General features: G+C 37.0%; 1 protein-coding gene across 2 annotated transcripts in view; it reads left to right on the forward strand.

Annotated features, from left to right (window-relative positions):
- Positions 1-26,787, forward strand: part of ATR (ATR serine/threonine kinase) — a 117,182-nt gene that overhangs the window by 30,573 nt on the left and 59,822 nt on the right. For both annotated transcript variants that reach the window (XM_006078008.4, XM_006078007.4), the window contains exons 17-23: positions 6,538-6,630; positions 8,133-8,263; positions 9,626-9,769; positions 11,702-11,795; positions 12,790-12,915; positions 18,792-18,998; positions 23,987-24,100. In XM_006078008.4, the coding sequence (XP_006078070.3) occupies positions 6,538-6,630; positions 8,133-8,263; positions 9,626-9,769; positions 11,702-11,795; positions 12,790-12,915; positions 18,792-18,998; positions 23,987-24,100 (909 nt within the window). The remainder of the gene's footprint in view (positions 1-6,537; positions 6,631-8,132; positions 8,264-9,625; positions 9,770-11,701; positions 11,796-12,789; positions 12,916-18,791; positions 18,999-23,986; positions 24,101-26,787) is intronic.

Raw genomic sequence — 26,787 nt, forward strand, 5'->3', positions numbered from 1 at the left:
TATGTTACATTCAGTACTATGTAATTGGGTCTTTTTCTCTGTAAATATTCTCTCCTTAATTGAGAGGGAATGTGAATTCCTCTGATCCTTTAATATGATCTATATTTTGATGATTTTATAATTGAAATTCTAGTCCAGAGCTCTCTTGAACTTTGGGCTTTTGGACTTAATCCAAGTTAGGTCCTGGCAGGAAATAGATGGCAAACATGCAAATGTTTCATTGAAAATAATTTAATGAAGGGGCTATTTTCATTGACATAAGCAAGGTTAAGAGAACTAGCAGGGAATGTTAAGAAACCCAAGACTAGAAACAGCAGAAAACATGCTCCCCTTCCTCCTGGGCAAGAAGAAATGGTATCACTAGAGAGCTAGAACCATGGTGCTTGGGAAGGGCTCTTGTTGTGGAGGAATATAACCACTGCCAGAAGCACCTCACAACCCAGATAGTGCAGGAAGTTATAAATACAACAGTCTCTACTCCTGCCCTATGTTCCCCTGTTGGTGGCTCCACTTGGCTGAATTTAGTGGGAAACCCAGAGGAAAAGGAATCTTGAGTGATGAAATCTGATTGGCCTCCCAGGCACATCAGTGCAGTTCAGTTCAGTCAGTCAGTCGTGTCTGACTCTTTGCCACCCCCATGGACTGCAGCACACCAGGCTTCCTTGTTTATCACCAACTCCTGGAGCTTGCTCAAACTCATGTCTATCAAGTTGGTGATGCCATCCAACCATCTCATCCTCTATCATCCCCTTCTCCTGCCTTCAATCTTTCCCAGCATCAGGGTCTTTTCCAATGAATCAGTTCTTCATATCAGGTGGCCAAAGTATTGGAGTTTCAGCTTTAGCATCAGTCCTTGCAATGAATATCAGGACTGATTTCCTTTAGGATTGACTGCTTTGATCTCCTTGCAGTCCTAGGGAGTCTTCTCCAACACCACACTTCAAAAGCATCATTTCCCGGCGCTCAACTTTCTTTATAGTCTAAATCTCACACCCATATAGGACTACTGGAAAAACCATAGCTTTGACTAGGCGGACCCTAAGCTTCCTTTCTACAGTGAGCTGTACACCTTTCTTACCTCCTCACCCAACCTGGTAGCATGTGTGACCTAAAGATACATGAATTAGGTACCTCAGTGTCAAACAATGCAGCTTTCTCCTGGAGTTGGAAAATATTCTAATTGCTGCTTCTCCCTAGCAATTAGCTGACAAAGGTCCACTTAGTCAAAGTCAAAAATTATGTCTTTGCTTTTTAATATGTTATCTAGGTTGGTCATAGCTTTCGTTCCAAGGAGCAAGCATCTTTTAATTTCATGGCTGCAGTCACCATCTGCAGTGATTTTGGAGCCCAAAAATATAAAGCCTCTCACTATTTCCACTGTTTACCCATCTGTTTACCATGAAGTGATAGGATTGAATGCCATGATCTTTGTTTTCTGAATGTTGAGCTTTAAGCCAACTTTTTCACTCTCCTCTTTCACTTTCATCAAGAGGCTCTTTAGCTCTTCCCTTTCTGCCATAAGAGTGGTGTCATCTATGTATTTGAGGCTATTGATATTTCTCCTGGCTATCTTGATTCCAGCTTGTGATTCATCCAGTCCAGCATTTAGCATTATGTATTCTGCATATAAGTAAATAAGCAGGGTGACAATATACAGCCTTGACATACTCTTTTCCCAATTTGGAACCAGTCTGTTGTTCCATGTCCAGTTGCTTCTTGACCTGCATACACATTTCTCAGGAGGCAGGTCAGGTGGTCTGGTATTCCCATCTCTTTCAGAATTTTCCACAGTTTATTGTGATCACACAGTCAAAGGCCTTGGAGTAGTCAATAAAGCAGAAATAAATGTTTTTCTGGAACTCTTTTGCTTTTTCAGTGATCCAGCGGATGTTGGCAATTTGATCTCTGGTTCCTCTGCCTTTTCTAAAACCAGCTTGAACATCTGGAAGTTCACTGTTCACATATTGTTGAAGCCTGGCTGCTTGGAGAATTTTGAGCATTACTTTACTAGTGTGTGAGACGAGTGCAATTGTGTGGTAGTTTGAACATTCTTTGGCATTGCCTTTCTTTGGAATTGGAATGAAAACTGAACTTTTCCAGTCCTGTGGCCACTGCTGAATTTTCCAAATTTGCTGGCATATTGAGTGTAGCACTTCATAGCATCATCTTTTAGGATTTGAAATAGCTCAACAGGAATTCCATCACCTCCACTAGCTTTGTTTGTAGTGGTGTTTCCTAAGGCCCACTTGACTTCACGTTCCAGGATGTCTGGCTGTAGGTGAGTGGTCACACCATCATGATTATCTGGGTCGTGAAGATCTTTTTTGTACAGTTCTTCTGTGTATTCTTGCCACCTCTTGTTAATATCTTCTGCTTCTGTTAGGTCCATACCATTTCTGTCCTTTATTGTGCCCATCTTTGCATGAAATGTTCCCTTGGTATCTCTACTTTTCTTGAAGACATCTCTAGTCTTTCCCATTCTGTTGTTTTCCTCTGTTTCTTTGCATTGATCACTGAGGAAGGCTTTCTTATCTCTCCTTGCTATTCTTTGAAACTCTGCATTCAGGTGTGTATATCCTTCCTTTTCTCTTTTGCCTTTCACTTCTCTTCTTTTCTCAGCTATTTGTAAGGCCTCCTCAGACAACCGTTTTGCCTTTTTGCATTTCTTTTTCTTAGGGATGGTCTTGATTACTGCCCCCTGTACAATGCCATGAACTCCCATCTGTAGTTCTTCAGGCACTCTGTCTATCAGATCTAATCCCTTGAATCTATTTGTCAGTTCCAGTATATAAGCGTAAGGGATTTGATTTAGGTCATACCTGAATGGTCTAGTGGTTTTCCCTACTTTCTTCAACTTAAGTTTGAATTTGGCGATAAGTTCATGATCTGGGCCACCTTCAGTTCCCGGTCTTGTTTTTGCTGACTATATATAGTTTCTCCATCTTTGACTGCAAAGAATGTAATCAGTCTGATTTCGGTGTTGACCATCTGGTGATCTCCATGTGTAGTCTTCTCATGTGTTGTTGGAAGAGGGTGTTTGCTATGATCAGTGCGTTTTCTTGGCAAAACTCTGTTAGCCTTTGCCCTGCTTCATTTTGTATTCCAAAGCCAAATTTGCCTGTTACTCCAGTCATCTCTTGACTTCCTTCTTTTGCATGCCAGTCCCCTCTGATGAAAAGGACATCTTTTTTGGGTGTCAGTTCTAGAAGGTCTTATAGGTCTTCAAAGAACCATTAACTTCAGCTTCTTCAGCATTACTGTTTGGGTATACTTGGATTACTGTGATATTGAATGGTTTGCCTTGGAAATAAGCAGAGATAGGCAGGCAGAAAAGGACAGAGAATGGATCTGAGGATGAAGGAAATTGGCAAATGGAGACTGTCCAACTTCCTCTTTGTCATCTATATTTGCCTGTCTTTTAAACATCTCAAACAAGTCCAAATGTTACATTTCCATTCCCCAATGTTAGTCAGTCAGTCATGTCTGACTCTTTGTGATGCCATGGACTGTAGCCTGCCAGGCTCCTCTGTCCATGGAATTCTCCAGGCAAGAATAATGGAGTGGGTTGCCACTGGTTCCCTTATCCAGGGGATCTTCCCGACCCAGGGATTGAATCTGGGTCTCCTGCCTTGCAGGCAGATTCTTTACCATCTGAGCCACTATGGAAGCCCAAATTATAAAAATCTTTATTTTCCTTCCCTAGTCTGTTCCTCTCATAGTCTTTACTTCTCAGGAAATGGTACCAATGTCTACAATATCTGTCCTCAGATATCAGTTCCTCAGATCAAAACCTGGAAGGCATTCATGAGCCCTCTATTTCCTGTATCCTTAAAGTTAAGTATCAACAAGTCCTTTCAAGTCTGACCCCCAAGTCTGTCTTTCCTTATCTTCAGTCACCACCCTTATACAAGTGACCATCATCTTTCTCCAGGACAACTGTGATCACTTCCTAATTATTCTCTCTTTTTGCTCTGTCTTTCCTACGTCTTTAATCAGTTACTGACACAGCATTTGAAGTACTCTTCTGACAGCTTAAACTCATTCCCTTGGTTAAATTTCTTCTGAGATTTTCATTACTCTAATCTATAAGGCTCTATGTGGTGCATACTTTTCCACCCTCACATATTGTGTAACTTTTATCTTCCTTTCTGCCTATGTTTCATATTGTTTTTATTTCTTAAAGATGTCAAGCTTTTTCTTCCTTCACAACCTTTACAGTAGATAGTCTCTTTACTTGAAATTTTCTCCTGGATGTTTCTCATTCTTTAGATCTCAGAGTTTCTTGATTATCCCGTCTAAATTCCCAATCGCTTCATCCCAGTTCTTCTGTCTCATGTGACCATGTCTGTTTCTTTATAGCACTTATTACAAACTTATTTACATACTTACTTATTAAATGTCATCTTCTTCTATCAGTCTCGCGTGTAAGCTAGTAGGGAGAAAGTGACTGCTTATCTTGTACACTTGTACCTGGCAGAGTATTCTAGACATACATAATAAATATTTGGTGAATGGCAGACAAATGAATTATTTGTCTAAATGTAAGAGCTTTAAAATTAGAATGTTGACATAGATTATGTGAGTATCACCTGTATCAACTTTTCATTTAAGAATGAGCTAGAACCTTGCAATTAGTGAATTATGACATATTAAACTTGAGTCTTAATCCAAATTGGAAGTTTGTAAATTAAGTGCCGTTTTAGGCTTTGGTAAATAGATGATTCTCTGTACTCTGCAAGAGAAAAAAGTTTATCCCAACATCTAACTGGAGAATGTGCTGGACACTAAACTTCCTCTCTACAGTGAGCTAGTGTGCACCCTTCTTACCTCCTCACCCAGCCTGGTAGCATGTGTGACCTAAAGATGCTTGAATTAGGTACTTCAGTGTCAAACAATGCAACTTTTTCCTGGAGTTGGAAAATATTCTAATTGCTGCTTCTCCCCAGCTCCGCTTCTTGTTTTTGGTCCCTTTTCTTGCCTATACATGAAGTTGTTTTTTTTTTTTTTTTTAATCACAGCTTCATTGTGTTTATTGTGGAAGCTTAAACATGCACATTACTCATGTCCTTGTCCTAACTAATTTTGTTAAAGATTTTTTATTTTTTTTATTTTTGGCTCTGCTGGGTCTTTGTTGCTGTGCAGGCTTTTCTCTAGTTGTGGTGAGCGGAACCTTTTCTTTGATGTGGAATGCTGGCCTCTCATCGCAGTGGCTTCTCTTGTTGCGGAGCACAGGCAGTCAGGATTCAGTAATTACAGCACATGGGCTCAGTAGTTGTCATTCCTGGGCTCTAGAGCACAGGCTCAGTAGTTGTGATGCACAAGCCTAGTTGCTCCACAGCACGTGAGATTTTCCTGGACCAGGGATTGAATCCTTGTCTCCTGTACTGACAGATGAATTCTTTACCACCGAGCCACCAGGGAAGCCCCCTGTTGAAGACTTTTATAGAGAGGAAAATTCTTCTTTGCAGTGTACTCACAGTCCCAGTTTGTAATAAGTCCCAGCTGTATTCTAAGTATTTAATACATATTATCTTATTTAATCTCTACAGCAGCTCTATGCAGTTGATACTTTCATTGTTCCCATCTTATAGACTCAGAAGAGCTGAGTAACTCATCCAACATCATAAACTAGGAGGTTTTAAAATTGGGATTTGAACCCAGGTTTGGCTGACTTAAAGTCCATACCCTGTCCTCTACTCCCCTCTTTCAAGAAAGAGTTAACCCTGTCTACTTCAGGAGACTCAAAATGCCATAATTAGTGATACCTAACTTGTAGCTGTTGATGCCCAAGGTTTGTAGCCCTTTTACTATTTCCTCAGGGGATATTGACTGCTATGGCAGACTGTTATTCTGGGTGTGTGTGCATGTGTGCTAAGTTGCTTCAGTTGTGTCTGACTCTTTGTGACCCTTTGGACTGTAGTTCACCAGCCTCCTCTGCTGGGATTCTGCAGGCAAGAATACTGGAATGGGTTGCCATTTCCTCCTCCAGGGGATCTTCCCCACCCAGGGATGGAGCCTGTATCTCCATGTCTCCTGCACTGGCAGGCAGGTTCTTTACCACTAGTGGCACCTGGAAAAAGCCCCTCTGGCAGAGTACCTGTTCCTTGTTCAAGTAACTTTTTTTCCCACCTTAGCTCTAAATGCTCTAAATAAGGACATTCACTTGTCTTTTTCTCTTCTTCTCCTTAAGATAAATATCCTCACCACTCTGGATCCTGACATGAGTCAGATCCTGAGGAGTCTATCATAGCTCAACTCTAATTCAAAGGCTTATGATTTTCTCACGGTACAGAACTATTTAATCATATATTATCTCATATATTATCATAATAATTGTGAATCAGTTTATTAATTTTTAAAGTATTACATGTGAAAATATATGCTTTGGGAGAAATGTAATTCTGCAACTGGTTATTTCCAGTATTCTAACGTAGTTAGATAAAACAGAAATGATATTAAGTAAATGGTTGACTTACGAAATTTGGTCTGTATGAAACTATGTAATACCTTTTTTATGTGTTGGTTTTTTCCCCTTAGGCTGATTATTTGCAACCCAAGTTGTTGGGCATTTTGGCTTTTTTCAATATGCAGTTACTAAGCTCCAGTGTTGGCATTGAAGATAAGAAAATGGTAGGTGATGATAGTTGGTTACAAAGGGCCAGAACAGAATTCATAAAGAATATGTAGGAGACATCTGCTTCTAGCTGCAAACATTCAAAGAAAAAAAATTATCAAACATGATATTCTGTATTCCTGAACAACTCACATATGCTTTTGAGGACTCTGAAAAGAAAATGTTATCATTTACTGTTCTTTTGTTTATAAGGGACAGAAAACTCACCCAAAGTGGCTTGAAGGAATTTGTTGCCTAGGTAACTAAAAGTATAAAGATAATACATAGCTTCTGGCGTAACCTGATTTTGGATATTGTATTCTCAGAATTAATCACTTAGCTCAAATTTCCTTGGATTAGCTCTAACTTCAGTGCCAGGTGATGGCCCCAGCAGCTTCAGGCTCACATCATCACAACATGTAGGTCGATGGGAAAAAAAGAGACCAGCAGTCCCTGACAGAGCAAACAAAAGTTGCATTTTTAAATTCATTAACCCAAATTGGTCTCATGTGAGTCATGTCCCATGGTGTTTTTGAATAGCAAAAGTGTTGGGCTATAGAAAGTAAAGTAACTTCTGTATTTGTCTGTATATATTTAAACACATTTGGCACAGTGTAGTTTCATTATGATTGCAAACAAATGGAAATTTTTGCCTGTAGTTTGGGATAGTATTTTAGATACTGATTAAATTTTCCTTTTTATTGCTTCCCACTCTGCAGTCAGTAAAATTATAATAAAAACCCATGAATAGATGCTTTTTTTTCAATCTATACTCCACTTTCTTAATGACCTTAAAGAGCTAGGAAAGACGGGGTACAATATTAATCTATAAAAATTTCAGCAACAAATATGTGTTCTTTTGGTGTCAACTGGTGAATTTAATCCCCAAAACGACTTCTGTCTATGTAAAATCTTTCTTATTGTTATCCCAAGTGAAAGGATAACCTCAAATCTAAGAAAACTAGAGTTTGTTTGTTTAAAACATAAAGAGCTTTCGTGTTTTTCCACAGAGTTAAGGTTGACCAGAGAGTTTCTTTACCCATTCATTGGAATCTGAAGCTATTCATACAAGTCTGATTCTGTGTTCCACACAATAAAATGTGTGTACTATTTTCTGAGTATGTCATTAGTTACCTGTTTTACTAAATTAGAGCATTTGAATTTAGTACCATTAGGACATAAATGCATGTGTTACATAGCTGTTCAGGATATATATAAAGAAGTTTAAAAAATAGGTATTATGGTTTTAATAAATTTGAAAATTACTGCTTAAGAAGACCACAAGGACCAAAATAACAAATCACTTTCAAAAGCAGGAAAAAAAAGGAACCCAACTTGTATTTTTCAAATTATAATTCTTACATAAGCACTTGAACAAAATAAACTACCGCCATTAGGCTTTGTGTTGTCAGAGAATAGATATACACTGAGATTAGGATGGAAGGCACTTGTCCTTAGGGCTCATCTGCTCCTGCCAGCTTGTTTATGGCTTTATTTTGAAGCCCTACTTACTTTTCAGGCCTTGAACAGTTTAATGTCTTTGATGAAATTGATGGGACCCAAACATGTCAGTTCTGTGAGGGTGAAGATGATGACCACGCTGAGAACTGGCCTTCGATTCAAGGATGATTTTCCTGAATTGTGTTGCAGGTAAATGACGACCTGAGTTCATTAGATATTTTGCATCTTCCAGTAACACTAACTTGAATTCTTATCCCTTTGAGGGAAATTGGGTTCAAACCAGATGTAATATAGAGAGGCATTTGCACTGAAAAGAAAATGTGTTTACTTCTTTTAAAACATTTTGCTGTGAAATCTTTTAATATCCTGAGAAATAGAATAATATAATGAACCCCTGCATACTCACTTCCCAACCTCAGTTTAACAACCTTGTTAATCTGATTTTATTTAACCCTTCTACTTCTAGTTATTGTTACTTAGAATGTTTTAAAGAAAACCCAATATCATATCATTTTTTTTCTAAAACCTTAGATGTATCTAATGGATAAGGACATCTTAAAAATATGTAACCATCATAAATTATTATACTTAGCAGAATTAATAAGGATTTCCTTAATATCTTCTAAAATTCAGATTTCTCCAATTGTCTCAGAGATGTTTTCCCCAAAGATGTTGACATGTTTGAATTAAAATCCAAATAAAATGTCACACATTTGATTGTATGGCCCCCTAAGTAAGCCCTAGAAATAGATTAATCCCTTAAACACCCTCTCCACATTTCTTTTCGGCCATTGAGATTTTGGCACGTAGGATTTGGCTGATTGCTAATTTAGTTTAATTTCATTATTACTGCTAACAATAAAACTCCTGAATGCAGTTTAAGCTTTTTAAAGTTTCTTTTTGTTCTTGACTAAATTTTATTGGAGATGTACAGTAAGAATAATGTTTTACTATATTCAAAATTCTGTGATAAATTATAATGGAAAAGAATATGAAAGATAATTTTTTAAGAAAGAATAATATGTTTTAAAGTCATGTAAAATAATTTTTTCCTGTGTGTCTGTGCCATTTATTTGGTATTGTGAGGTTCAGTTGTTTCAGTTTGCTTAATATTTTTAGAGATTGATTTTTCCATCTATTTTATTTAAAAATCATATAAAACATTTACTTTGTCCTAAATTCAAATTTGTGTAATAAGTTACACTCAAAGAACCTAGCTGTCATTCCTAAATTGCTAAAAATAGATGTATCTAATTTTATTTTGTGTAGTTCCCTTTCTAAAAGTATAAGCAGATGCATACACACTCACAGATGCTTTTTTTTTTTTTTCATATTAATCCTGCCCCAAAAGGTAGCATATTATAAGCTTTGTTTTTCATCTTGCTTTTTTTTGACTTAGTGTATTATAGAGGTCACTTGATTTGAGTATACTGACTGATCTTTATTACATTTTACAGCTGCCTTATATTCTTATTGTTTGCATTTACCATTGTTTGTTCAGCTAATAATTAACTGATGTGACTTTTAACTTTTTTTTTTTTTCCCTCATAGAGCTTGGGACTGCTTTGTTCGTTGCCTGGATCATGCTTATCTAGGCTCCCTTCTCAGTCATGTAATAGTAGCTTTGTTACCACTCATACATATCCAGCCTAAAGAAACTGCAGCTATATTTCACTACCTCATAATTGAAAACAGGTATTGTAAATGAAATAGAGATAGCAGCTTTTTATTACTGCATTTTTGTATCAAGGTATTAGGATTACTGTGGGTAAACTGTTCACATTCTTTTTAATTTAGAGTCCATTAATAAATAGAAGTAATTGACATGTTTAAAGTCAATACATATCAAACTGATATGACATGGCTTTCAGTTGTGACATGGCTTTTATTGTAATTATATTTTAAACTTAGTAGATCAATAGCTCAAAATTATTTTTCATCAGTTTTGAAAGAGGTGAGGCTCAATTTACCTTTCTTCTCACAGTTAAAAGGCAGACAGTTGAATGCATGAAAAAGGTTAGGAGGGCTAATCACATAGTTTCTACAGCTTGCCTTATTTTAAACCCTTATTCATTGCAATAACCCTTTAACCAGCCTCCCTTCCTTTAAGTTTTTATTATGTTTCTTCGTATTGTTCATGTTTTAAAACATCTCTTTATCTTTATCATTCCAGCATGGGGAGACATTCTGTGACTCTCCATTTCTGAATTCCAAATTGTTTATCTGGATATTTAAAGCTTTCTAAAATCTGGCCACATATTATTTCTTAAAATTCTTTGCCAAGATTTTTCAAAGCAGGTACCAGGCTGTAGTCAATCCACATTGCTAATGCAAGAATATGCATTACTCCTTTCCATTTTTATTTTTCTCTCACGCTGCTTTTTAGTTTGGAATGTTTTTCTGTACACCTGTTTTTGTTTTTGTTTTTGTTTTTCATTTTTGTACATACTGTTGTATATCAGGGTTCCTTTGCTTCTGAAAAATTAGAATTTAAGTACTATTTACTTACTTATCCATATGCTATTGCAATTCCATTAGTCATTTTCAGGAACTATCCAATCAAGGAGTAAATAAAGAATAAAAAGTTAATGGAGTTTTTTCCAATTAAAATACTTTTATTTTTGGTATTCTGAACATAGTAGAACAACATTATCACTGATCTAGATCACTTTTCAAATACCTTTTGGATTGTTATACAAATAGTTTATCTGTGCTGTTTATTATAGAGGAATCATTTCTCTACCTTTTCATATAATGAAACAATTCTCTTTCACTCTACTAAAGAGAAGACTTTAAGCTCTCTGAGTGAAGGAATTATTGCAGTTTTCTTGGTTGTTACATCCCCAGTTTCTAGGAAATAGTAGCACATAGGAGTTACTTAATACCTGTGTGTTGCATGAGTTAGTAAAGATAGAATTTAGAAACCCTTTTATTTGGACCTAGAAATATTAGGGCTTTATATTTGAAGCATGTTAAAATTTGTAACCTCCAGTAAGAATTACTTATGTATTTTTCTCTAATATATCTTTGTTAGAATTTGTATTTGGGGGTTGAGTTTCTATTGCTGCATTATAAATCACTTCAAAACCTAGTACTCATAGTTTTGCAGTCTGGGCTGGGTTCAGCTGGTCAGTTCCTTGGCTGTTCTTACCAGTGGTCATTGTAGTCAGGCAGTAGGTAGACTTGACTGGACTTCTCCCTCTTTCCATTTAGTCTCAGAGCTTCTTACTCTCTCCATATTGCTTGTCCCTGATGGTGACCAGACTTCTTACATGGTGACTCAGGACTCTCATGAGAACAAAACCAGGAGCTGCCAGACCTTTTTAACACTTAGGCCCAAAGTCAGTTCAGCATCTCCTCTGCCACATTCTAATTTTTAAAACAAATCACACACCTAGCCCAAATTGAAGCTGAAGTGACTCTACATGGGCAGACTGCTACCGGGTGATTTTCTCAGATTTGATTATTTGCCAGTATTGACTGAGCATCCTAGACATGTCAGCAATCAGCTAGCACTTTTAAGTGTGAATTAAGTTGGCCTTAGTTTCAACCACTGCTTTGTATGTTGTTGTTTTTTTTAGTGTTCATATTTGGTAAATAATTCTTTTTCTTTCAACTGATTGTTAGGGATGCTGTGCAAGATTTTCTTCATGAAATATATTTTTTACCTGATCATCAAGAATTAAAAAAGATAAAAGCGGTTCTACAGGAATATAGAAAGGTATTCAATTTTTTATGTATGGTTTAGGAGATCATTCATGCAAAATTATTTCCAAGTGCTAAAACACTGAATAGAGATTCTTTAGAATGATGTCTGGGGATATTATAGTCATACTGTGATGCCTAATTTCTGATGACTGTATAATCCTATCTTGAGTCTGATTTTTAGAAGGAAGTTTTAGCATCTGGATCAAAGATGTAATATAGAATTAGATAGAACAGAGAGCAAAGGATACAGTTTTTGTGCCATCCCTACCCAGATCAATATGTTCTTACTTACAGTCCCTAAAAGAAGTGACCATAGCTGCATACTCTGAGTAAAGGAAAAAAAATGCTGTGGGAAGATTCCAATTACTTTGTGCTATAAACCATGGTATACATATGTCAGGTCTGACTAATTCTGAGCTTTAGAAGGAGAATCATCTGTCATTCCAACATCTGGAAATTCAGTGAACTCTCCGAAATTTAAAAAAGATTGTTGGTGATTTTAATTTAGGGCAGAAAGTGGGATACCTGAGCATGGGTCAGAGTAGAAAATGTATTTACTACAGATCCTAAGATTGATTCTGAAGACTTTATCTGCTTTTTTACTGGGTAAATCATCAGTCATAAGAAAGTAAGTAGTCAAAATAAGGAGTGAGTTATCTGCATAATCTGTAGACCTTGTTCAAGGCTTTTATGTAGCCCTTTTTAAATTAAGGGAAACTTGTATTTCTTACCAAGAAGGATTTATTTTGGATAAGTAAATTATTATTTAGTTGATATAAAATTTTTCTCTAAAACTAAAAATTTTGGAAGAAAATCCCTTTCCTTGAGAATTACTGAAAATTTATATGCTGTACAAAAGAAGAGATAGAAATTACTCTTTAAAACTGCATTCAATTGGGGTACCATTTAACTACTTTGATGGTAATGGTGTAGGAAATCCAGACCTACTGAAATGGTTCCTGATGTGATTAACTGATAAGGTGTATCTCTCTGTGGTCTTTTTATAGGAGACCTCTGAGAGTACTGATCTTCAGACAACTCTTCAGCTATCCATGAAAGCAATTCAGCATGAAAATGTAGACGTCCGTATTCATGCTCTTACGAGCTTGAAGGAAACCTTGTATAAAAATCAGGTATGAAAAGTGAAAGTGTCAGTTGCTCAGTTGTATCCAACTCTTTGCAATCCCATGGATTGTAGCCCACCAGGCTTCTCTGTCCTTGGAATTCTCCAGAATCCCAAGAATACTGGAGTGGGTACCCATTCCCTTCTCCAGAGAATCTTCCCTACCCCAGGATCAAGCCCAAGTCTCCTGCATCGCAGGCAGATTCTTTACAGGTTAAGCCAACAGGGAAGCCTAAGATATAATTAAAGAGCTACAGGAAAGAAAGGGTGGATTTCAAGAAAAGATGACAATAGGCATATTTGCTTGAGATTCAGTAGGTTCAATGAAAAAAAGTGATTTTTATTTTAACAAGATTATCAGATCTGACCTAGAATCAGTAAATTCATGAGATGCCCTTTAAGGCTGAAGAGGTTTGCATTTTTTTTTCTTGTTTTTTTTGAAGGATCATGATTTGGCAGTTATATTTTAGGTTACTGCATCTTCCTAAGGAAGGATATATGCAGTTTATATGAGTCTTCTCATGTAATTTTCTGTAGATATCGTTCATGTAAAATTTCAATAATTTTGCCATTTTTCATTTTGACGGAATTAATTTTGTTAGTTTTAATAAAGCTAAATTTTAAGTTTTTATGAGGCCAGTAAACTTTATTCTTTTCCTTGTAAACATAATATAGATTATCCCAAACCTTGGTGAGAGTGAGAATTGGTATTTAAAATACCAGATCACAATAAATCTATAAAATGGAAAAAAATTGCTAAAGAAGTTTTCATTTTTGCATATCAGGAACTCATATAAGATGTGAGAGCCTAAGACCCTCAGGAGTTAGTGGATTGCAAACTGGGTTGTATTTGTTTTCATGATAGAAAGAAGCATTTTCTTAGGATAAATGATATACATGATGGTAGCAAGTACATTCTTCTGGGTCAGTAAGCTTGTAAACCCAAAGTGGGAAGCAGCCAATGTGGACATGATGCTACCACATGGAGGAGCCTTGAATCTCTTTGAGTGTAGATATTATGCTCTCCTAACTGTAAATCTGCATTATCAGTAGAAAATATAATCAGCACACTGCCCCAAAACATCTAGGACAAACAATAAAAATGATCTCTTTTCCAACTGTGGCAAGCAGATAACATCATCTAAGATATCACAAGGTATCTGGCATGCCCCCCCCCCCCACCCCCGCCAAAAAAAAGAGGAATTGAATGAAGAATTTAAAAAGAGAAATGGACAAAAAAGCAAGATATGAAACAAGAGGTGACTGAACTGAAGAAAGAAATTGAAGAAATGAAGGTCAAATTATAAGGAGCATACAGGAGGAATATATATGACTAAAACTTTAGGAAGGAGCATTGAAGAAAGGCAGGAGAATAATCAAGAGAACAAAAATGAGATTAGAGAAAGGAGTACAGAGGATCAAAGAAGCAGGTGAAATGGAAACTCGGCAAAGATTTCACATTAAAATGAAGTTTGTAAAGAAGGAAAATAAAACAATGGTTCTAATATTTAAAGCTATAATCCAAGTAATTTTTCTGTAAATAAAAGACCTAAGTCTGTATATTGAAAGGACCCATTGTGTACCTGTAAAAATTGACCCCAGCATAGTCAACTCTGAGACATATCTTAGACTTTAATAATAAGAAATCTTCAGGACCTACAGGTAAAAAAATATTCTTAAAAAATCACTTAAAAGGGCAAGAAAAGAAAATTAGTATCATTATTCTCAACAGTAATATACAGAATAGACCTAGAGGATAGCAGCATTTTAAAAAATGTAAAGGACATAAAAAATAAGGCAAGCTGTCCTTAGAATATCATGGATAATAAATAGAGTTTTAACATATAAGAACTGAAGAAATACAAGTTTCACAAGCAAGCCCTTCCGAAGAGATACGCTAGAGAATGGCTTCATTCAATGAAGTGATGACTGGGGAGACTTTGTCAAAAGAACTGATGGTTACTAGTTATATATTTAACAACAGTGGGGACAACTTCAGGAGAATTCTATGTAAATGCTATAGATTTTAATAAGATAGAAAGAATGCATTTTTTTTAAATGAGAGAAGAAGAGACTAAGATATGAGTAAAATGAGCTTAGTCCCTATTGTGTAGGCAATAACTGGGAGTCAAAATATACTATTTAAAACTGGCAAACTGGTTAAAGAAGATTAAATAAAGATTCTTTTTTATTAATATAAAGGATACCTTTAGAACCTTTTTATTTATATAAAGGATACCTCTATATAAAGGATAACTCTAGAACAAAAGTATAAATTTTCTTCTGTACCAAAAGAAATTAAATTTTAGGAGCTAGTTATAATACATGCAGTATTATCATTTTAAAAGGCATGGGATTCTCCAGGCAAGAATACTGGAGTGGATTGCCATTGCCTTCTCCGAGTGATCTTCCTGACCCAGGGATTAAACCTGGGTCTCCTGTATTGCAGGCTGGTTCTTTACCATCTGAGCCACCAGGGAAGCCTATTTATATAAAGGATACCTGTAGAACAAAAAGTATAAGTTTTATTCTGTACCAAAAGAAATTAACTCTTAGGAACTGATTATAATATATATAGTATGACTGAGCGACTGATCTGATCTGATCTGATTATAATTTTAAAAAGCTGATAGAATTGAGGCCCAGCATATCAATCATATTAATAAATGTGAAAAGACTTTAACAGAAAAAAAATTACAAATTGTTTTACAAAGCAGAAAACAATTCTGTAATACATACATATAAAATAAATTATTTAGAAAGGCTAAAAGTAAAGGAAGGAGCAAATTTATGACAGATTAATTGAAATAAGAAAGCAGGAATTCTGATTCTGCCACTAGACAAAGTAGAATAAAAACCAAAAAGTATCAAATGTGACAAAAAGAGGGCACTTTATAGTGCTAAACCCTGTAATTCACAAAGAATTAATTCTTGTATCTTGTTCAAAGATACAAGAGAAGATACAGAACTTACAAAGAAGATACATTATGAATGTATATACTTCTGAGGAACTAAACTCCTAGAGATAGGAGACAGATTAGTGGTTGCCTGGGACTCAGAGATTGGGGGAAAATGATGAGGGAACTAATAATAGAATTAAACAGAAAATACAATACCGTTATTTTCATAAATACTGAAATAGCCTTTGACAAACTATAACATCCATTTCAGATAAAAGCACTCAAGAAAAAGGGAATTGATGGATAATACTTTGATATGTCATAAATGTATACATATACATACATGTGTATATGTATACTACATACACACGTGTGCACACACACATGCATGCTTCATGTGGAGATAAGACACCTTCCCACTAAAACTCATCTCCACTTGCTCATTATCTCCACTGCAATTTAATATTCATTTGGAAGTATTGGCCAATGAACTTAGATTAGAGAAAACCTTCAGAGGCATAAGATTTGGAAAAGACATGATAATAGCCCTATTTACAGATGACATGTAATATACTTGCAAAACTATAGAAAATATCAATAAACTAACTCAGACACAAACAGATTCAGTAAAGAGAATATAAAAATCATAATCTTCATATAACTAGCAGTAACCAGGTAGAAGACATTGGAAAACCCAATTTGTAGTAGTAACAGAAAGAGATAATATACTTAGGAATAAGCGTAACAAGAAATGTATAAACCAGTAAGGAAAACTCTAAAACACTATTGATAGACACAAAAATATAATTGATTTAAACAGAAACACCCCTTATTTATTAATTTGGCTCAATATTATGAAGATTTTAGTTCTCCCTAGTATAATATATAAAGTTAATGCCATCCCAAAGATGCCAAGTTGGTTTTTTTTTTAGCTAGAAACTTCATACTAATGTTCAGACAGAAGAACAAACATGTAAAAATAGCTAGGAAAAATCTGGGGGGAAAAAAAGCAACTATGAGAGTTCAGTAGCCCTCCCAAACATTAATATATTCTATGTAGTATACTCTATAGCCTCTATAATTATTATAAAAGTGTGATACTGGTACATGAATAAACAGACCAGTGGGAAGAAATAGAAAGTCCTAAAATAGACCCAAGCGCATATGGACATTTATGATATAAAAATAACATTTCAAATAATTAGAGCAAACATGGATTTGTTTTTTGACAACTGGTTAGGCATTTGGAAAATGATAAAATTGGATTCATACGTTAAAAACACTTTCTAAATAGATGCATTGAACACATAATTCTTTTGGAATTGGATAATTTTTGTTGAAAATACAAACCCAGTTTATGTAACCTAGAAGTGAAGTAAAAACATTTTTAAGTAAGTGATTTCACTCAGTTGTGTCCGAGTCTTTGCGACCCCATGGACAGTAGCCTGCACCAGGCTCCTCCGTCCATGGGATTTTCTAGGCAAGAGTACTGGAGTGGGTTGCCATTTCCTTCTCCAGGGAATCTTCCCAACCCAGGGATCAAACCCAGGTCTCCTGCATTGTAGACAGACGCTTTACCGTCTGAGCCACGGGGAAAGTCTGAACTTATTAAATAAGTATATTTTAAAATTATCTTTTAGTGTCTCATTTATATATTTAGTATGAACTGCATTTATCTTTTACAACTAAAATGTTCTTATTATCTAGTTTTAGCAAGGTAAAAAATGCCTATAATTTATTAGTTTTGCTGTTTATTGTTTCCTAGTTCATCTCTTTTAAGTATTTATGCCTGAATTAACCTATAATGTTAATTTAAGTGAACTATTATTAAAGATTTTAGATGAGATAAAGTTGTCTTTTTATTTTTCTTTCGAAATATACTAATTTGAATCACAGTTTTAACATGGAGTTTGAAGTGCTTGTATGTGCCTTACTTTTGCTAGCAGGAAAAATTTGTATGAAGTAGTTCTAAAATGGTTAAAAAGATACAATGTCTAAATCTTACCTGGCCTGAAAGTAGTCACTTCTTATCCCTAAGTTTTTTATTACAGCATCCTCAGGAGATGGTTTAATAAAGATTACTTGAACCAACATATTTTTTTCATAAAGCCTACCTCTTTTTCCTGCGTCCTTTTTAAAACATTCATCCCCATCGAATTCTTTTCCTGTATCTTTTTCTCCTGTACTTGCTTTTTATACTTTTCAGTTTTCTTATTTGAACTAATAACTCTTCCTTCTTGAATTATTTACTGAAATACCTATTATGCTTGAAAAATACTCTGGTCTCTTTTTCATCTTTTTCACTGCTTCTTTACCTTGTACACATATTTGTTAATGCACATATTGTATGATATTTTAATTATTTGTTTGTATGTCTATTTTCCCTTTAGATTGTGAACTCATTGGGATAAGACCATGTCTTACTTCTGTATACTGATGTGATAATACTAAGTCCCTATTTATTTAGTGGATTAATAATAAAAACTCTTAAACACAATTATGATTCTAATCCTGCAGAACATATTGTGAACTGTATTATGTGAACTCAGCAAAAACTCTGGAGAAGGCGGTGGCACCCCACTCCAGTACTCTTGCCTGGAAAATCCCATGGACGGAGGAGCCTGGTGGGCTACAGTCCATGGGGTCGCTAAGAGTCGGACTCGACTGAGCGACTTCACTTTCACTTTTCACTTTCATGCATTGGAGAAGGAAATGGCAACCCACTCCAGTGTTCTTGCCTGGAGAATCCCAGGGACAGCGGAGCCTGGTGGGCTGCCATCTATGGGGTCGCACAGAGTCGGACACGACTGAAGCAACTTAGCGGTAGCGGCGGCGGCAGCAAAAACTCAGTGAGAAGACTGCAGAACAAGAGTTTAATTTTGTCAATATTTATCAGATATTCCTTAATGTTTTTAAGCTTTCTCGTTAGGGAAGTATACTAGATTGTAGAAGTTACATATAAACTTTCTTTCTACTTTTATTTTAGGAAAAACTGATCAGATATGCAACAGATAGTGAAACAGTGGAACCTGTTATCTCACAGTTGGTGACAGTGCTCTTGAAAGGTTGCCAAGATGCAAACTCTCAAGCTCGGTTGCTCTGTGGAGAATGTTTAGGGGAACTGGGGGCAATAGACCCAGGTCGACTAGATTTCTCAACCACTGACACCCAAGGAAAAGATTTTACATTTGTGGTAAGTTATGGTAATTTGGAATGACAAGAAGAGTTCTCTCTCCTAATGGGATTTCTACAAGAAATTTGTAGAAATGGAATTTCCATTTACAAGAAACTATTCAGTTTGTCCTTCAGTTCACTTCAGTCACTCAGTTGTGTCCAACTTTTGCGATTCCATGGACTGCATCACGCCAGGCCTCCCTGTCCATCACCAACTCCCAGAGCTTATTCAAATTCATGTCCATTGATTCGATGATGCCAACCATCTAATCCTCTGTCATCCCCTTTTCCTCCCGCCTTCAGTATTTCCCAGCATCAGGGTCTTTTTAAATGAGTCAGCTCTTCACATCAGGTGGCCAAAGTATTGAAGTTTCAGCTTCAACATCAGTCCTTCCAAAGAATATTCAGAATTGATTTCCTTTAAGATGGACTGGTTGGATCTACTTGCAGTCCAAGGGACTCTCAAGAGTCTTCTCCAACACCACAATTCAAAAGCATCAATTCTTCGGCACTCAGCTTTCATTATAGCGCAACTCTCATATCCATACATGACTACTGGAAAACCATAGCCTTAACTAGACGGACCTTTGTTGGCAAAGTAATGTCTCTACTTTTTAATATGCTGTCTAGGTTGGTCATAACTTTGCTTCCAAGGAGCAAGCCTCTTTTAATTTCATGACTGCAGTCACCATCTGCAGTGATTTTGGGACCCCCAAAAATAAAACCTCTCACTGTTTCCCTATCTGTTTCCCATGACATGATGGGATCAGATGCCATGATCTTTGTTTTCTGAATGTTAAGCTTTAAGCCAACTTTTTCATTCTCCTCTTTCACTTTCATCAAGAGGCTCTTTGGTTCTTCTTAGCTTTCTGCCATAAGAGTGGGATCATCTGCATATCTGAGGTTATTGATATTTCTCCCAGCAACCTTGATTCCAGCTTGTGCTTCTTCCAGTCCAGCATTTCTCATGATGTACTCTGCATATAAGTTAAATAAGCATGATGACAATATACAGCCTTGACGAACTCCTTTTCCTATTTGGAACCAGTTTTTTGTTCCATGTCCAGTTCTAACTGTTGCTTCCTGACCTGCATACAAATTTCTCAAGAGGTAGGTCAGGTGGTCTGATATTCCCATCTCTTTCAGAATTTCCCAGTTTGTTGTGATCCACACAGTCAAAGGCTTTGGCATAGTCAATAAAGCAGAAATAGATGTTTTTCTGGAATTCTCTTGCTTTTTCGATGATCCAGTGGATGTTGGCAATTTGATCTCTGGTTCCTCTGCCTTTTGTAAAACATGCTGGAACATCTGGAAGTTCACGGTTCATGTATTGCTGAAGCCTGGCTTGGAGAAATTTGAGCATTACTTTACTAGCGTGTGAGATGAGTGCAATCATGCAGTAGTTTGTTCATTCTTTGGCATTGCCTTTCTTCAGGATTGGAATGAAAACTGACCTTTTCCAGTCCTGTGGCCACTGCTGAGTTTTCCAAATTTGCTGACATATTGATTGTAGCACTCTCACAGCATCATCTTTTAGGATTTGAAATAGCTCAACTGGAATTCCATCACTTCCACTAGCTTTGTTCATAATGATGCTTCCTAAGGCCTGCTTGTGCAGAAGGCAATGGCACCGCACTCCAGTTCTCTTGCCTGGAAAATACCATGACGGAGGAACCTGGTAGGCTGCAGTCCATGGAGTCGCTAAGAGTCGGAGACGACTGAGCGATTTCACTTTCATGCATTGGAGAAGGAAATGGCAACCCACTCCAGTATTCTTGCCTGGAGAATCCCAGGGACAGGGGAGCCTGATGGGCTGCCGTCTATGGGGTCACACAGAGTCGGACACGACTGAAGTGACAGCATAGCATAGCATAAGGCCTGCTTGACTGCGCGTTCCAGGATGTCTGGCTCTAGGTGAGTGATCACACCATCGTGATTATCTGGGTCGTGAAGATCTTTTTTGTATAGTTCTTCTGTGTATTCTTGCCACCTCTTCTTAATATCTTCTCCTTCTGTTAGGTCCATACCATTTCTGTCCTTTATTGTGCCCATCTTTGCATGAAATGTTCCCTTGGTATCTCTACTTTTCTTGAAGAGATGTCTAGTCTTTCTCATTCTATTGTTTTCCTCTATTTCTTTGCACTGATCACTGAGGAAGGCTTTCTTATCTCTCCTTGATATTCTTTGGAACTCTGCATTCAAATGGGTATATCTTTCCTTTTCTCCTTTGCTTTTTGCTTCCCTTCTTTTCACAGCTGTTTGTAAGGCCTCCTCAGACAGCCATTTTGCTTTTTTGCATTTCTTTTTCTTGGGGGGGGGTCTTGATTTGTGTCTCCTGTACAGTGTCACGAACCTCCATCCATAGTTCATCAGGCACTCTGTCTATCAGATCTAGTCCCATAAATCTATTTCTCACTTCCACTGTATAGTCATAAGGGATTTGATGTAGGTCATACCTGAATGGTCCAGTGGTTTTCCCTACTTTATTCGATTTAAGTTTGAATTTGGCAATAAAGAGTACATGATTTAAGCCACAGTCAGCTCCTGGTCTTGTTTTTGCTGACTGTATAGAGCTTCTCCATACTTGGCTGCAAAGAATGTAATCAGTCTGATTTCGGTGTTGACCATCTGGTGATATCCATGTGTAGAGTCTTCTTTGTGTTATTGGAAGAAGGTGTTTGCTATGACCAATGCATTCTCTTGGCAAAACTCTTTTAGCCTTTGCCCTGCTTCATTCTGTACTCCAAGGCCAAATTTACCTGTTACTCCAGGTGTTTCTTGACTTCCTACTTTTGCATTCCAGTCCCCTATAATGAAAAGGGCATCTTTTTTGGTTGTTAGTACTAAAAGGTCTTGTAGGTCTTCATAGAACCATTCAACTTCAGCTTCTTCAGCATTACTGGTCGGGGCATAGACTTGGATTACCATGATGTTGAATGGTTTGCCTTGGAAACGAACAGAGATCATTCTGTCGTTTTTGAGATTGCATCCAAGTTTGGCATTTCAGACTCTTTTGTTGACTATAGGGCTTCTCCATTTCTTCAAAGGGATTCTTGCCCCCAGTAGTAGGTATGATGGTCATCTGAGTTAAATTCACCTATTCTAGTCCATTTTAGTTTGCTGATTCCTAAAATGTCAAAGTTTCTCTTGCCATCTCCTGTTTGACCACTTCCAATTTGCCTTGACTCATGGAGCTAATATTCCAGGTTCCTATGCAATATTGCTCTGTACAGCATCGAACCTTGCTTCTGTCACCAGTCTCATCCACAACTGGGTGTTGTTTTTGCTTTGGCTCCATCTCTTCATTCTTTCTGAATTTTTTTCTCCACTTATCTCCAGTAGTATATTGAGCACCTACCAACCTGGGGAGTTCATCTTTCAGTGTCCTATCTTTTTGCCTTTTCATACTGTTCATAGGGTTCTCAAGGCAAGAATACTGAAGTGGTTTGCCATTCCCTTCTCCAGTGGACTACATTTTGTCAGAACTGTCCACCATGACACGTCTGTCTTGGGTGGCCCTATGTGGCATGACTCATAGTTTCATTGAGTTAGACAAGGTTGTGGTCCATGTGATTAGATTGGTTAGTTTTCTGTGATTGTGGTTTTTGGGCTGTCTGGCTTCTGATGGAGAAGAATAAGAAGCTTATGAAAGCTTCCTGATGGTAGAGACCAACTGAGGGTGAAACTGGGTCTTGTTCTGATGGGCGGGGCCATGCTCAGTAAATCTTTAATTCAATTTTCTGTTGTTGGGTGGAGCTGTGTTCCCTCCCTGCTATTTACCTGGCTCCAAACTATGGTGGAGAAGGAAATGGCAACCCACTCCAGTGTTCTTGCCTGGAGAATCCCAGGGGCGGGGGAGCCTGGTGGGCTGCCGTCTATGGGGTCGCACAGAGTCGGACACGACTGAAGCGACTTAGCAGCAAACTATGGTGGAGGTAATGAAGATAACAGTGACCTCTTTCAAAAGATCCCATGCATGTGCTGCTACACTCAGTGCCCCCAACCCTGCTGTATGCCACCACTGACCCACGATTCTGCCGGAGACCCCTGGACACCCACTGCCAAGTCCAGGACAGTCTCTTGTGGGGCGACTGCTCCTTTCTCCTGGTGTCTGGTGCACAAGGTTCTGTTGTGCCCTCTAAGAGTCTATTTCCCAATCCAGTGTAAGTTCTGGTAGCTCTGTGATGGGGTTAATGGTGACCTGCTCCAAGAGGGCTTATGCTATACCCAAATCAGCTGTACCCAGAGCCCCATCCCTACAGCAGACCACTGCCGACTCGTTTTGTCCTTAGTGGCAACTTGATCTAAACTAGATAATTTAGGTAATTTCTGAGTTTATTCCTTAATACAATTGCAGAGACCTTTAGCCAAAAAAATAAAGTTGAAGCCTAGTCTGGAGTGCTGCATTTTTTTAAATAAACTTTCTAACATAATTGTGACAAATACTTAAAATCTAATTGATTATTTAAATTTTACTATTTAAACCCAATTGCTCAATATCTCCATGAGAAACTAATTTCCCAGATGTTTTAATAGTGTGTATATAAAAATGTTTCCATGGTCAAATGAGTGTGGGAAATCTTGTAAAACAAAATTAAACAGGACTTTTAACATATTGGAGAACATTATGAATCTCCTACAGAAGGACATATTAAAATTATTTTTTGAAGCTTCTCAAGTGGCCAAGGTTCTACAGAATGTAATTTAGGAAATTCTATAGAACAAATTTTCTTTTTAAGAGTTAAAAAATCAAAATATGCAAATTGCTGACTCTGTAAAAGTTGAGTGAGTCTAACACTTTAAAAATAGTTTAAGAAGTGTTAGATTTGGCTTCTTAGCTACAGATTATATTTTAGACTTGGTACCAAACTTCATTTGAGCCTTACTGAGCTTTCCTTCTCTAAGTTAAATTCACTTAAGTAACTAAGTTAAATTCACCATGGTATGCACAGTACAATTTAAGAAAATGTATATAAATTATCCTATAATTTTTTCTTTTTTTTTGAGACTGGAGTAGAAGATTCAAACTTTGCCTATGGATTATTAATGGAACTAACAAGAGCTTACCTTGCGTATGCAGATAACAGCCGAGCTCAAGATTCAGCTGCTTATGCCATTCAGGTAAGAGTGTATGTAGACCTTATTGGCTTTATGTTATTAAATTCTATTAAGAAAGTTGTAAATTCTATACTTTAGGAACTCTTAATTTTTAACTATCATTTTTATTATCAAAGTAATACAAGTTCTTGACAAAAATTTCAAGAGTACAGAAATGTACCCTTCTAACATTATTATACGTACTTTGACATTTTTTCTATTTATATACAAATACATGTGTGTTCTCCAGCAAGCAAGCAGATCATATTTGTTGATTTTCTTTGGTATTTAAAAGTATATGTTGTGTAATTTTCCATGTCAGTACCTATAGCTCTAATTCATTCTTTTCGGTGACTTTATATTCAATATAACATACTGTAATTTGTTTAAAAAACTTTAAGATAAGTAGGTTCTGTTATATATCTTGTTTTTACAAAAAAATTATTTAAAAAACATATATACAATTTCTGAGTATTTGAGTGAGTATATCAATAATATAGATATCTTAAAATTAAAATCTCCAAGCAAATACAGAGTTTACATTTGATTATCAAAAAAGCTTCACCATTTTATACTCCCTTGACAAACCTGCCTTTAATTAAAATTTTTAATCTTTGCCAGTGTGACAGTTAAGATATGATATTGTTTCATATTAATTTATACTTAATGATAAGAGCAGTGTAACATCTTTTATACATTTATTGCTTTTTTGTGAATTTTCTCTAAATGATCTTTTCCCATTTTTCCCTTGGTAATGATCTATTTTTTTAATTGACCTTTTAAGACCTATTTGGATGTAGTGGAAATTATCCCTGTCTTCCATACGTGTAACAAACACTTTTCCAGTTTGATTTTCTTTGCCCCTTTTCATATTTTTTCGATTAAAATATTTTTTTATTTTGTTAGATATTCAGGTCTGAAATTCATGATTAGAGGCCTGAGTTAAAGATACAATTTGGAGGTGTTCATAGTTCTTTAAAACTGTGATTCTGAGGAAGTATGTATAGGTAAAAAGGTTCTAGTAACTGAGACCTGGATAATGAGGAGTCACTGAGAAGAGGGAAAAAGTAAGAAAATATAGAAGGAGCTACCAGTAAGGTGGGAGAAGATGGTGTCCTGGAAGACAAGAAAGTGTTTCAGAAAGTATGACTGTGTGTGTGTTAGTTACTCAGTCATGTTGGACTCTGCAACCCCATAAACTGGAGCCCACCAAGCTCCTCCGTCCATGGAATTTTCCAGGCAAGAATACTGGAGTGGGTTGCCATTTCCTACTCCCATGATGCTTAAGCTGAAACTTTAGCATCATGGGAGTAGTTTGGGGGTCTTTCCGACCCAGGGATCTGACCCAGGTCTCCCACATTGCAAGCAGATTCTTTACTGTCTGAGCCACCAGGGAAGCCCCTTCAGGAAGTATGGCGTGATCTAAATGCTGACCATATTCTATAGGTGTAATAATTTCAGGACTAAGAATTGACCATTGGCTATAGTAACGTAGAGATCATTGCTGTCCTTGAAAAGAGCAGTTTCAGTGTAGTTTAGAAAGCCTCATTAGAGTATTTTTAAGAACATGTGGGAGGAGAGGAATTAGAAAAATTACAGAAATTCTTTTGAAGAGTGTTGCTATCAAGGAGAGCAGAAGAATGAGATAGTAGCTAGGGAGGAAAGAGGGGTAAAGATAGAAAAAATGACAATGTGTTTACATGTGCTTGGGAACAGTTCGGCAAGAGAAGAATAGTGATGATATAGAAGAGAACTGATGTAACACTATTTTAAGTAGGTAAAGAGATGTGGAATATAGTGTACAAGTGGGAAGAATCAGATCAGATCAGATCAGTCGCTCAGTCGTGTCCGACTCTTTGCGACCCCATGAATCGCAGCACGCCAGGCCTCCCTGTCCATCACCAACTCCCGGAGTTCACTCAGACTCACATCCATCGAGTCAGTGATGCCATCCAGCCATCTCATCCTCTGTCGTCCCCTTCTCCTCCTGCCCCCAATCCCTCCCAGCATCAGAGTCTTTTCCAATGAGTCAACTCTTCGCATGAGGTGGCCAAAGTACTGGAGTTTCAGCTTTAGCATCATTCCTTCCAAAGAAATCCCAGGGCTGATCTCCTTCAGAATGGACTGGTTGGATCTCCTTGCAGTCTAAGGGACTCTCAAGAGTCTTCTCCAACACCACAGTTCAAAAGCATCAATTCTTCAGTGCTCAGCCTTCTTCACAGTCCAACTCTCACATCCATACATGACAACAGGAAAAACCATAGCCTTGACTAGACGAACCTTTGTTGGTAAAGTAATGTCTCTGCTTTTGAATATGCTATCTAGGTTGGTCATAACTTTCCTTCCAAGGAGTAAGCGTCTTTTAATTTCATGGCTGCAGTCACCATCTGCAGTGATTTTGGAGCCCAGAAAAATAAAGTCTGCCACTGTTTCCACTGTTTCCCCATCTATTTCCCATGAAGTGATGGGACCGGATGCCATGATCTTCGTTTTCTGAATGTTGAGCTTTAAGCCAACTTTTTCACTCTCCACTTTCACTTTCATCAAGAGGCTTTTGAGTTCCTCTTCACTTTCTGCCATAAGGGTGGTGTCATCTGCATATCTGAGGTTATTGATATTTCTCCTAGCAATCTTGATTCCAGCTTGTGTTTCTTCCAGTCCAGCGTTTCTCATGATGTACTCTGCATATAAGTTAAATAAACAGGGTGACA

The sequence above is a fragment of the Bubalus bubalis genome, chromosome 1 (assembly GCF_019923935.1).
Source record: "Bubalus bubalis isolate 160015118507 breed Murrah chromosome 1, NDDB_SH_1, whole genome shotgun sequence".
NCBI classification, from domain to species: Eukaryota; Metazoa; Chordata; class Mammalia; order Artiodactyla; family Bovidae; genus Bubalus; species Bubalus bubalis.